Source organism: Ambystoma mexicanum, chromosome 4q (genome assembly GCF_040938575.1).
Source record: "Ambystoma mexicanum isolate Mex_15411 chromosome 4q, UKY_AmexF1_1, whole genome shotgun sequence".
Lineage (NCBI taxonomy): Eukaryota > Metazoa > Chordata > Amphibia > Caudata > Ambystomatidae > Ambystoma > Ambystoma mexicanum.
Window position 1 is genome coordinate 299,404,671 of NC_090928.1, and position 13,907 is coordinate 299,418,577.

At 45.7% G+C, this 13,907-nt stretch overlaps 1 protein-coding gene across 1 annotated transcript in view; it reads left to right on the forward strand.

Moving 5' to 3' along the window:
- Window positions 1-4,008: 4,008 nt before the first annotated feature.
- CALHM6 (calcium homeostasis modulator family member 6) overlaps window positions 4,009-13,907 on the forward strand; it is a 232,571-nt gene continuing 222,672 nt past the window's right edge. The window contains 3 exon segments of the mRNA XM_069607268.1: window positions 4,009-4,160; window positions 4,162-4,469; window positions 4,472-4,562. Of these exon segments, the coding sequence (XP_069463369.1) occupies window positions 4,041-4,160; window positions 4,162-4,469; window positions 4,472-4,562 (519 nt within the window). The 5' untranslated portion in view covers window positions 4,009-4,040.

Here is a 13,907-nt window from a genome sequence, read left to right on the forward strand (position 1 = left end):
TAGGCCATTTGCCTGTGGGTGATATAGACTTGCTTTTCGCTGTTTGATGTTGTTGAGCTTGAGAAATGTTTCCATTTCTCTGGAGACTAGCTGGACTCCATTGTCTGTGACGAGTTCTTCGGGCAGGCTCTCCCGCTGGAATATGGCGGTGAGTGTTTCAACGACTGTTCCTGTGGTGATGTCTGGGGTGAAGTCAGCTTCCACCCATTTGGAAAAATAGTCGACCAAGACTATCCCGTACCTGTGTTCTGGGGGCATGTTGTCCAGCGGCCCTATGAAATCCAGCCCCAGTTTTTGCCACACCCCTTTGGGGACTTTGGTGGGCAGCATGGGGGCTTGCCTCACGGCTAGGCGCTTGTCGCTGTTTGAGCATTCGTGGCACCTATCGACCATCTGCCGAACGTCCTGGTCCATACCTGGCCACCAGTATGCGTCGCGTATCCTTCGTCTGGTCATGTTGCACCCTAAATGGCCCGAGTGCGCTCTGCACAGTATGACTTTGCGGATTCCGCTGGGTGGGATGATTTGATCACCTCTGAGAATGAGACCGTTCATGGCGGTGATTTCCTCGTTCACCTTCCAGTAGGGACGAAGGCCTTCGGGGATCGCTCTCTCATTGGGCCATCCATTTCGAACCCAGGTGCTTACGTGCCTTAGGGCGTAGTCCTGCTCAAACTCTTCCTGCCAGTGGCGCTCGCTCATTTCCATGTACTCGACGTTCCTCAAGTCGCCAATGGACGCAACGACACATTCGTCTTCCAGGAATGTGGTGCCGGGGGCGCGTTGGTTAAGGAGCCTGGACATGCAGTCCGCTTGTGCGTTTTTCCAGCCCGCAATGTGTTGTATCTCATAGGTATACTCTTGGAGCTTTGCGGAGATCCTGGCCAGTCTGGGGGTGGCCGTCTTGGTGCCGCCCGGGCTCAGCATGTGAATTAGGGGTTTGTGATCGGTGATCAACTTGAATCTTGTCCCCCATACGTATGATCTGAAATAGTCGACGGCCCAGGCGCATGCCAACATCTCTTTCTCTACCGTAGAGTAATTCTTCTCGGATGAGGATAATGCCTTGGATACAAACGCCACGATGTTCTCAGTGTCGCCCTTCTTCTGGGTCAAGGTGGCCCCTAGGCCGTATGCGCTGGCGTCAGTGGTGATGTAGGTGTCCCATTCAGGGTTGTATGGTTTAAGACACGGCGCGTGTAGAGTAAATTCTTGATTTCGCCGAAGGCCCCATCTTGTTCTGGGCCCCAAGAGTACGCTGCCCCCTTCTTCAGAAGCTCCCTCATGGGAGACGTGGTCTCAGAGAACATGGGGACGAATTTGGCATAGTACTCGGCTAGGCCTAAGAATGAGCGTAGTTCCTCTTTGGACATCGGCGCCGGCACTTCTGTAATGGCCTCCATGAGGTTCTTCTTGGGGCTTACCCCATCACTCGAGATGCAGTACCCAAGATATTCTACCTTGTTCACCCCGAAGACGCACTTTTCATGGCGTAGGTGAATGCCTTCTTCCTGAAGTCTGCTCAGGACCGACTTGAGTGCCTTGTCATGGGTCTCGTTGTCCTTGGCGTATACCAGAATGTCGTCTTGGAAGAATGAGACATTGGTGAGGCCTTTCAGTAGGGAGTTCATCATCCTCTGGAATGCAGATGCTGCGGACGATAGCCCGAAAGGCATGCGGGTGTATTGGAAGGTGCCAAAACGAGTGATGAACGCCGTCAGGGGGCGGGAGGACTTGTGTAGAGGAATCTGGTGATAGGCATCACGCATGTCCAGCTTCGAGAAAATGGCCGCCTCCTTCATCATGAGGACAATCTCATTGGTGCTGGGGAGTGGGAAGCTATCCGTGATCACCTCCAAGTTCAGGCTTCTCAGGTCGATGCAGATCCTGAGGTCGTTGCTGGACTTTTTCTTTACTAGTACTACCGGACTCAGCCACTCTGAGGATTCTACGGTTTCAATGGTTCCTTCTTCGACCATCTTCCTCAGGTGGGCGTCCAAAGCTGGTCTTGGGGTGGCAGGTACTGCCCTTACTTTGTGCTTGACTGGGGTGGCGTTGGGTTTCAGCCGAATTTTGTGGACGAAGTTTTTCACTTTTCCCGGTTTCTCGGAGAACAGGTTTGGAAAGATCTCCTTGTAGTTTTGCGCTGCTCCTGACGAGATCATGAGCACCTGTTCCGGAGTGCTGGGATCTAGTTTCATGCTGAGTTTGTGTTGGTCATCCCACCCCAGCACGGCTGGACCTTTGGGTGAAAAATACACTTTGGTGGTGGTAGACCTCCCTTTAAAATCGATCCGGGCCTTGATGTAGCCCAACAGGTCAACCGTTGCCCCTCCAAACACAGTCGGTTTTTGCCTGGTTGATCTAATCTCCACTTTTTCTTGTCCCATTATCTCCTTGTACGTGTTGATGGGCAGAATGGTGAGGTCGGATCCCGAATCAGCCATGACGCGCGTTTCTATTCCGTCCACTTTAATGGTGCAGTGGAGCTTTTCTCTTCTGGCATGGGGGGCATTGACCATGACAACCATTGGTCTGTCCTGCAGTTCATCATCATCAGTTGAGGTGCATTCACCGTCAACACGGGAAACAGTTTTCTCCTGCCACATGCATGCCGGAGCCACGTGGCCAATGCGTCCGCACTTGGAGCACTCCTTATTCCTGGCGGGACAGTCGCGGTCGTTCGCCATGTGCTTGGGGCTGGCGCATCTGTAACATTTCGGTGCCTCCTTTTTCCTGGGACTTTTGTCTTTGGGGCCGTCGCGGGAATGCTTGTCTCTGCGACCTCTCCATTGTAGCGCCGCCATTTCGGGCACAGGCAGGTGACTTCCCGCCTCTTGCGTCTGCTGGAGGTTTCTTCCTCCGCCCTGGCAATCTGGATGGCTTTATCGAGGGTGACCTCCTTTTCTTGGATGAGTTTGTCCTGTACTTTCCTAGAGTTGGTGTGGACAACGAGCATGTCGCAGATGACCTGTTCTGCATTGTCTCCAAAGGCGCAAAGAGAAGCGAGTTCCCTCATCCTGGTGATGTAGTCATCCACGGGTTCCCTCCCTTCCTGTTTGCGAGTGTAGAATCTCAGCCTGTGCAGTACAATGTTCTCCTTATTGGTGAACCTCTTCATGATGCGACGAGTCGCTTCTTTGTAAACATCGTCGTCTTCGATGTCATCGTCGGCCGCAGGTATTTCTTTAAGGCCGGCAAAGATGCGCTGACCTTCAACCCCTAGCGCATTTAGCAGCATCGTCCTCTTCCTGATGGGGGCATATCGCGTGCCGCCCATTGCTTCCAAGTAGGTGGAAAAAAGGGGTTCCCATTGCATCCAAGGATTTGCCGGTGTCCCTGGCAAGGGGAGAAACGCAGGGGGTGGTGTGGCGCCTTGCATGGTGGGTCCGTGGGACTTCTGGTATCCTTGTCACCAGTTATGTTGTGGCCTAAATAGATGACAGGACGCTGTAGGGTTTCTAACAGTCTTTATTGACTGACAACAGGGAGAGAGGCTCTAAGGCGGCCTGGTGGCGCAGGGCGCTTACTCACAGTTCACTGCGATCAAGTCCTGTGCTTCCCCAGTTGATTCACTGTGGAAAGGTTGTGCTCACCGGTGGCACGCTGTAAACTCCTAGGGCCCCCATGAAGCCTCCAGTGGCTGTGGTGTTACGCCCTAGAAGCTGTGGTGTGAGTTCTGTCACTCACTTCTCCTTATCATGTAAATCAGGAGCAGCGCTCCTCTGTGACCGCTTCAGCTGGCCGGGTGCCAACTCTGAAGCGGGAACGTTTTCCCACGGAGCGTGGGCTCGCGAGATCCCGTCTCGCGAGATCTCGCGAGAACACGCTCCCGCGATGACGTGATGTCCCCACAAATACATACGTGGAATCAAAAGTTACCAAAAAAAATGCAACATTCCACGTGAAGAGGGCATGCTATGTTTATAGTTAAAGGCACCCTAACCACGTCCCACGAGACTTGAGCACAATAAGGTGCACCGCAGTGAACAGGCCTCACCGCGCGGGAGGAGCACGGGAAGGAAAGCGAGGCCGGGGTCATGGAGAGCTTCAAGACAGTGATGCAGCTTGGCGTGAAGCACCGGACGGTGCTGGGCTACGGGGGCCTGTCGCTGCTGGCGGCCGGCGGGGAGCAGCTCTTCTCGATGGTGGTCTTCCGGCGCGCCCGGGAACGCCTGGAGCGCCATCTAAAGCCTGGTCTTCCTGCTTGTCCCCGCCCTGGGGCTGCTTCTCCTCGGCTTCCTGCTCAACACTCGCACCTGGCGGATGCTCACCGGCTGCTGCGCCCCTGCGCCGGGCGTGCGCAAGCGGCGCTGCAGGTTCCGTCTCTTCGGGTTGCTGGCCGCGAGCGCCTTCGTGGCCCCTCTCACGTGGATCTCTGTGGCGCTGCTGCACGCCTCCTACTACGAATGCCTGGCCACCGGGGAGCAGCCCCTGGCCCCTGCGTGGCTGAGGGAGCGGCTCTGCCAGAGGCAACGTGCCTGCAGAAGCTGCACCTCATGCCATGCTTGCGCAACGCAGCCGCTGAGGAGGTCCTGCGCTACTTGCGAGCCGAGTCTCAGGTAAGTCTGGCTTCTCCTGTGTACTCTACTCTGCGGGCAGCCAGCGAGCCCGAAGTCTGCATTAGTGCAAGTTTAAAAAGATCACACTATTTTCTTCCCCGTGAAAATGCAATGCGTGTCTTTTCACGCCATATCAAATGTTTGTTTAAGTCGATTTAAAGTAAGTGACGGATTCCACAGATGAAGCAGCATTTAAAATCCAAGGCCTGGACCCACCAGTGGAAATCGACTTTTGCATAGCTCTCAACCATTTTTGTTGCACTGGCGGGTGAAATCACCCGATTTTGTTTTTGGCGGGCGAGACGCCCATTGTAATGAATTGGCGGGTGAGCCAGCCCTTTACAAGGCGGGAGACACCCGCCAAAAGCGTGTGAGTTGAGAGCTATGCTTTTGGGGGGTTCTACTTAGCGCGGGAGTAAGGGTGGGGGTCGTCGAGTCACCCCCTGTTAAAAAAAAAAATTCAGGCCCCTCAGAAGATGAATCAGCAAATAACTAAATGTGCACACCTTTTTAAACCCCAAAACATTTAAATCAGTATATCCTGTACAGTGCTAAATTGACATGGAATTTCAGCAGAGGCGTTGCAAGGGGGGGTCTGGCGGAGTTATAGCTCTGGGTCTTTTGGTTGTAGCCCTGAGTAGAAGCTCGGGGGTTACAACCAAAAAGGCTAGCTAGCCCCCAGTCCCGACAGTCCCAAAATTAGCTTAGCCCCAGATCTTTTCCAGACCTAGCAACACCCCTGGATTTCAGAGCACTCTTGCTCAGTCCCTTAAGTGGTCTTATGGGCAAGTGTCTCGCCTCACAACAAATCCCTGCCCAAAACGAATGCACTGCAGCATTAAAAAAAAAATGTGGGGTGCACGTGGATTCCCCAGGATTGGGATAGTTGGGATCGGGGATCGGCCAAGTGACAGCATTGCCTGGAGCACTATAGAGACGTGGCTTGTTGAATAATTTTTGGGGGAAAAGGGGAGCAGTGTTTTTCCCAACAAGCTAAGCCAGTGTAGCATCTAGAAATGAGTACTGCGGGTTGGTATCCTGCACTTTATCATGTACTTTTAATAGAAACAATAGTTATAGTTTACTGTAAGGGCTTTGTCTAAGGATAAGCAGCATGTATTCAAGAGACTGCATTGTGACCTTTCAACTTTCTGTTGGCAGTCTGATGACACAAACATACTCCATTACTTCAGGACATTACGTTACATACACCCCCTTTGCTGGCACACTCGGGATCATCACCTCCCGCTTGTAGTTTTCAGCAACTTTCTTAGCACCTCGTTGCGTTTTTACTCTGGTTTGTCCTGGATTAGCACTCGGCTGTGAAAGGGCGACTTAATACATTTTTAGCAGACATTTTGTGTTTCACCTCCATGCTGACTGCATGTTCTGTGATAATCTGCAGCTTTTAACAACCTTGTTGCATTCTTTTGACGTCATTATTTAAAGCCCTGTATTTGCCTTGGACCCTTTTTTCTTTTTTCCCCAACTTCTTTTCATTAAGCATTTTGAAAACTATCAACTCCTTGCTCATACAGGATTACCTTTATACATTTGCTTCCTGTTTTGAGTTTACAATTAAACATTAACCGTCTCCTCCTTCCCCTCACCCCCCTGAGACGAGTTGCATTCGATATGTGGAAGCTGGGCAACATGTGCCCTCATTGGGCTTCCTGCCTCAGGCAGACTTAATTATTCTTTGTACGTAGTGAGGAAAAGGGCCCATTCCATTTCTCTGCTCGGGGATAGATCATGGAGCGCTCCCGTAATGTTCTCCATTTCGTATATTCCCTGGCTTTCCGTGCCCAAACTGTTTCTGATGGGAGTGCTACCGATTTCCAGGCTATGGTGATGCAGACTCTGGCCGCTAGCAGCAAGAAGTGCGCCATGTGGGGGAGCCTCACCCAACGATCTTCCCGTTCTTCCAAACCAAATAAGACTAGACGTGGATCACATTCCCTTTTTGATTCCATCGATCCTTTTGATCCACCCCAAGACCTCTTTCCAGAACTCTTAGATTCTTGGGCAGGTCCACCACATTTGCTAGTAGTTTGCCTGGTTCCCACGGTGGAACATTTTGTCTTGGGTCGTAATGCCATCTATGTAATAGCTTCAGGCTGTGAAGCTTGTCCCAAGGCTGTGTCCCACCTTTTTCGTAGGGAATCTTCCTTTATCTGTTTTTTTTTTTTTTAGGAGGGCCTTGTATTGAGTGGCAATTAGGCCTTTGGTGGACGAGGGCTTACTTGGGATTTCCTCTAGTGGTGTTGGGGCTTCGCTATCTTTTTCCCTGCCACAGGAATTTTGTGATCTTGGCATTCATCTCTGCGAAGTGTCTTCTTGGAATATCGATGGGGAGCATTTGGTATTGATATAACATCTTTGGGAGGACTACAATTCTTAATTGCATTTAGGTAGCCTAGCCATGATATTGTGAATTTTTTTCCCATCTAGCTAGGTCCGATGTTAAGCTTGACACTAGTGGAGGGAGGTTTGCTTCATATAGGTCCTTTGTTTTCTTTGTGATGTTAATACCCACGCATTTTAACTTCTGACGCTCTGTCTGTATTCCATCCACAACTTGGTCCATTACTTCAGAATCGTCTGGACTGTTATATGGGAATAGCATGGATTTTTCTTTGTTTACTTTTAGTTCTGCCCATTTTTGTGTATCCTTCAGGATTATAGGTATAGATGTCGATGGGTCTGCTAGGTATAGGAGGATGTCGTCAGCAAACATTGCGAGTTTATATTCATTGCCCCCCCCCCACTGTAATCCCCTCCATTGCCTTCTCATTTCTGATTGAGTTTCCTAGCGGTTTTATTGATGGTGCATATAGGAGGGGGAAAAATGGGCACCCTTGTCTGGTTCTCCTAGTTGGGGGAAACTCTGTGTGATAACCTGCCGTTCACCACCACTTTCCCCATGGGAGTTTATAAATTGCTTGAATGCCTCCTATAAATCATTCATCAAAGCCCATGTTTTTGAGTACGTCCCAGAGAAAGCACCATCCCACCTGATCAAATGCTTTCTGAGTCGAGACTTAGTACTGCTTGCTTCCCCCCCCATTTCTCCTGTGTGTTCCAAAATACTTGGACTGATAGTTATAAGGCAAGGGATCCTTGAATATACTGGTGAATGGTGGAAAAGATGAAAAAATCGAATTTGGGCAAATGAAAGTCTGATAAAACAACTAAACTGGTTCAAAGAAAAGATCCTTGAGCGCTTTCCTACGAAACATTTATAACCATGCATCCTAAGATAATGGTCTGGAAGTTAATGAGAGTGAAGTTGAATTGCCAACTCTTAATAAGAAGTCAAAAGTCAACATGAACTATATTTATTTATAAAGATGCATATAGCCAAATGGGCTTTACAAATTACATAACATCACAGTTCTATCAATATAAAAGTTACAAAAAGTCCCTTGCACATATATATATATATATATATATATATATATATATATATATATATATATATATATATATATATATATATAGGTCCTAATATCCAATTAAAATCATTAAAAACCGCCAATTCAATTTAATACAACACGTCCTGCGATAATTTATTAAGAGTTTCAATACATAATGTATAAAAATTCATCATATGAAAAATATTAACGCCAAATCCTTGCAATCATTTTTCCCAAATCTCACGCCTGTCTTTTAAGTCATAGCCATTGTCATAGGCCTTAACATACCTCAATCTGATCAAGGTTAGACTTTCACAAAAACAAATCAAGTGTTGTGCTGTCTTAATACTCTGTCTTAATACTATCCTAACCACATAAGCGACACCATCATTCTCTTTGTAAAATACCAAATCTGCTCCCCCTAATCTCAAGACAATCAGACATATTGAATTTAACCTTCAAATAATGTTGCATTATGTTTCCATCAGGGAACGCTTTTAAGTATAGTACTTTCTCTAGATTGTAAGTACATTCCACTGTTGTATTTCGTTGCCAACTGTACAATATCTCTTTCCAAGCCAAAAGTACATATCTCTCTTTTCAACAAGAATTTTAATTTTGGCATAGAGTATGCAAACCAACCAACTGAATTCTCATTTGCCCATCTGAGTTATATGGTTTTGAGTCGATCAAGTGTACTCAATATCTTATTTGACACAATTGTGTTGTATGCTTTCTGCATATCGACCATTAGAGTTCCATTGTCTAGGATGCATAACTTTGTTTATAACATAGCAGATCTATATTCTATTTTATCACATATTCTCATCAAATTAAATTCTATGTAGATGTATTCACTAGGTAAAGCTTTTGGCATTTGCATTAGGATTTTCAAGATTTTACCTTCAAATTTGTTTAATTCATTTGTTTTTTTCCCCCCAAATTTCAATTCCATATAGTAGAACTGCCGCAATTTTTCTTTCATATAACAAATAAAATAGTGTTTATGGAAATCCCTGCTTGCAGCCCTATAAAGTGGCTTAGTGTCATTTGGGCAATTCATGCATCTAGATTTAACATCTATTGCTGCTTCCATGAGAGGTTTTGATCTAGAATCACCCCCAAGTAGCAATAAGAGTTGACGATTTCAGTTTTTTCTTTGTTCTTCAATCTTCCATATAAACATTTTTTAAGTAAGAGGTCTGTTTTACATTTTTCAAAAAGACCATCACTTTTTTTGTCTTGGACAGAATAATTCTGAGCCCGTTTTCCTTTATAAAAGATTCGAAAACAGATAGCTTATCCTGGAGACCTGCAGGAGTGTAATCTAATAAAATCAGATCATCCGCATAACCGAGCCAACCAGCTCTCAAAGGGGCGATTTTTGTAAATTTTTTTTATTTAAAAAAAAAACATTTTTCATTAAAAGCCTCCAGGGAGATCTGATGGATAAAGAATAAAAAGTGTTGCAGCAACATTACACCCCTGCTTTACTCCTCTAGAGGTGGGAATTTGATCAGATATTTTGCCTTCTTCATCAAATCTCACTTTAACCGAGGTATTTGTATATAATAATCTGATCATAGTTAGCAGCCCAATAGGTATCTTCCACCGCAACAGCTTATTCCATAATTTATTCCTATGGATGGTATCAAATGCGGCGGCAAAGTTAATAAATGCTGCATAAACAGGTAGCTGTCGTTTCCAGGTATATTCAATCGCAGAGACTACTAGGATAATATTATGAAGAGTAGAAGATTTTGCCCTAAAGCCAGATTGGTTAGCCGGCAGTATATGCCCATCATTTATCCACTATCAGTTCAATGTGTGATTTTAGCGAATATCTTTGCTGGGATATCAAGCATCGCTAACATGCGATAATTTCCTGGATCTTTGGGGGACCCTTTTTTAAATATAGGAAGTATTGAGCTTTCCTGCCCCGTTTTAGGGATCTTAATGCTTTTTCCAATCAATGTAAACAATATTTATAGAGATTTTGCCCATGCTTCTGGAGCTAGTTTTAACAGAGCATTACATGTACAATCGGGTCTCGTAGCACGCGAGGAAGGCAGTGTCGCAATTCGTTTTTTTTTCATTTTTTTTTTTCTTATGTTAGACTACATTCCCATTCACCGAGCTCTACTAGAGGGGACTCATCAGGAGGTTCTTTTGCGTCCATTAGCCTTTTTGCATTTATATTGTCGAAGCCATTTTCTATGCTCAGCCTTGAGGATCTTACTTTTCTGATGTGTTTTTTCGTGATTTTCATACTTCATTGTTGGAGCTATCCTTTGTCGTAGCATTTTTTTTTTCTGTGTGGGTCTCATTATCAAATATAGGTCACTTCTGGTGATGGAGATTCCACCGTTCACTCGTGGTTTCATATTTACGTTTATGTGCATGTCTCATGGGAGTTGTTTCAGCCAAATGGTCACGAATATGTTTTGATTTGATTTTTAAAAATATTTTACTCATTTTTTCACATGTTTCTCCCTAGGGCCCTAGGGCCGTCGGGCGCTAAATCGGTGAGAAAATGATGGTTTAGTTGTTGTTAAAGTGGGTTAATGCTCTCTTTTTCTGTTTGTGCGTGGGACATACAGCCATTTTTAAGCTTTTTGTATTTATCATCCGAATTCATGATAGCCTGAGAAAGTAGTTTTATTTTTTGTGGTCTTCTGTGCTTTTGGATTGGATTCTGTGTTTATATGCTTTAGTTTATGATCTTTCTTCAATTATTTGAATATCATAATCTTAATTTGGAAAGCTGTTGTGGTCTTTATCAGACAGTGGTGTTAAGATAAGTGTTGGTACTACTTTCTTTAAGAATTTTGCGACCTTTATTAATACTCTTATGTAGTAACAGTGAGTGAACATCTAGTTTTTGTTCGATGTTTTCACATTTATCTACTAAGGTGGCCAGTACATTTTCTAAAGCATCAAACATTTCGTTGGATCGCATACTAGATGTACTTACTTCAAGTTCTCTTCCAGAGAATCACTCGGGGCATAGTTGGAGAGGGGGGGGGGTGGAGTTACAATGCTGCAGGTTGTTCTGGGGTAGTAGCAGAGCAACCATTTTTTATCTCAACAGCAATTAACTGCCCAGTTTCAAGATCTACTTCAATTCTTTCAACATCATTCAAACTATTTTCCTCTACAGCCTTGTATGTATCAGTACTTCATTTGTCTTCACTGAGCCTAGTTTCTCTGTTTCTACTAGCTGTACGTTCAATTACTTCTTTATCAGCAACAGCATTATGAATGATTGCAGGTATTGCGTGTATGTTAGGATGATGGTTGGTGTCAGAATCTGTCATCTCTTGGGCCCGTAGTGTAGCCAAAGAATTCTTCAAGGCAATGTCACTCTGTGGGTGAGTATATATAAACACCCACTGAGAGCAGCTCACTAGAAGAGGGACACCAGATGATACCTTTTGCGCAGCTGCGACTGCGTATCGAGAACCCCAGATGCACAGGTAATATTAGGTTGTCTTCCTGTAGATTGGAAACGCAAGATGTCAGGCTAGCTCTCAAGAACAATGAATAGTACTCGGAGAGGGCCAGAAACTGACCTGTACGATTAGGCAGATGGAATAGACTTGTGCATTTGGGAATACTTAATCCTAGTGGAGGAGTGTTCCCTGCAAGGAAAACAGGAATATATGGTAAGGAGAGTGTAGAAAAGGAAGACCAGAACTGGATTTACCCAGAGTAGCGAGTTGGGCTTACCGTGAAAATGGGTTGTGGGTTCGTGATTTGAAGACTCTGCGTTGAAGTGCTGGTGGTGGTATCAGAAGCAGCTATCCCGACGGCACGAGGACGCCTACGAACTGAAGTGGCCAGTCTCTAGTCCCAAATAGCCACCGGACCCGACAGCACGCGGAACGCCTAAACCAAATGTCCGAGCACTTCATAGACCAGCCCTAGGATTATGAGGTAGGACATAAAAGAGATGCGTAGTGTACAGATTTCCTGGAGAAACAAACCACCAGAAAGGGCACAGCCAAGAAGTCTGTTCAGAGATCCGAGTTCAGTATCCAGATGATCCGCGTAGTACCAGGTGTCCGTACTACAGTATTCCGTGGTCAGTTCAGCGGGCGAGCAAAGTAGTACCAAGGAGGAGGCAAACACAGTTCCAGGGGACGCAGCAAGAAGTCAGAAGGCCGAGAAGAAAACAGAATCAAAGAGGGACAGGACAGGCAGTTTAAACAGGCAAGGAAAAAAACAGGCAAAGTCACAACGAGAATGCACTTCTAACGAGAGCTCAATCAGAAGCCGCATTCATCTGTTTGGAGCTGCTTAAGAAGCCTGACTTGCATGAAAAAATGTGTGAAGAGGCCTCCAGCATTTCCACGGCAACTGCCATCGGCCCGATACTTCGAACTGTGCCGGTCCAGGAAGCCGAAATGAAACGGGCAGGGAACGACACCGTATGACCATGGAGGAAGGCAATTGGAACTAAGCCTGAAAGCGTGGCGCTCCTACCGAACATGAGTGTTTCTTGGCAAGCTTGTTAACAGTGCCATGACTCAGTTTCCTAACGGTTCCCTTCCCCAAAGAGGGCCCAGAACTGAGAAACAAAAAGCGGAGCTTGGACATTACCGATAAGTACCCAGGTCCGATCCTCAGGACCGTAGCCCTTCCAGTCTATCAGGTACTATACATCTTCTAGTAATATGTTTCCAATTTTTCAAATTCAAACCTTTAATAAATTACAGTATGACATATCGGATGACAATGTAATTTCGTTGATAAAGCAGGCCAGACCACCAGCAGCAATGAGTCCGGATGGTCTTTCAATATTGGGATGGTCTTTCAATATTAGTTTTTAAGGAGCAACCTGATTTAAATGGCTTGGTTGATGGGATCTGTCAATTGCAAAATGACCAAACTGGCTTTCGATACTTCAACAAGAAGCGTGTACAAAGGGCAGCCTGCCAATTTTATTTCACCTTTTTATAGATTTAAAAAATGCATTTGACTGTGTAAACCGATATGTACTATGGCTAAAATAATCTTAGGGGATGCCATTAGGTGTATTGATTATCTTGCTGTCGCATAATGAAAATCATATACAAGTGAAGTTAAATGTCAATGGTCTTTTTTTATCAAACAGGATTAGAACTTTTTTGGGCTGCGATAGGACTGTGTACTAGCCCCTAATTTATTTCATGTCTTTATTTGGGTGACTATCTTGCATCAGCACATTCTTTTACCCCCTAGCATTAGAACCAACATCTGTGTTGGTTAGCCTACGTGGATGATCTAATCATATTTGTTTCTACCACGATCGGATTGCAGCATTTGCTGAATAAATTGTGAACATTTCTATCTTGCCATCTTGTGGCAAATTCTAAAAGGGAAGAATTCGGAACTAGTAGACATTCTATGACAAGACTGGAGGCGAGCATTATGCTTCATCTTCCTTTATTTCTACTCTTCAGCAGTTCAACAAACATATATAAAACCATGAAAAGTACACCACAAACTTTTCCATTTTTTTAAAATTGTTTTTTACTACAACACCCATGAGTCTCTGTAGTCCATGCTCTTTCCACCAGTCATGAGCCCCTTCCTGTGCTTAGACTCCTCCTCTTCTTTTACTGCTCTTCAAGCAGATAAGTACCTTTTCTCCACTCTCTGTATGACTGGGATAAGTTGCCTGTGTTGGAGTGGGAGATTATTATCAAATAAGTTAAGACACGGCTGGTGTGTGTAGGAGGAGATTGTTGTTTGAAAAAGAAAAAAAAAAAAAAAGGGGGAGAAATTTACTTGAATATTTACAGCACGCATAGGCGAGTTTATTTCGACGTGCGCTCGCGTACACGCGGGCAGCCGGAACAGGGATTCATTTTAGGCGAGTTGCGGGCGGCAGAAGCCAGTTCGCGAGGCTGGCAGCCCTGTGTCGCATACCCGGCACCGCAGGGGT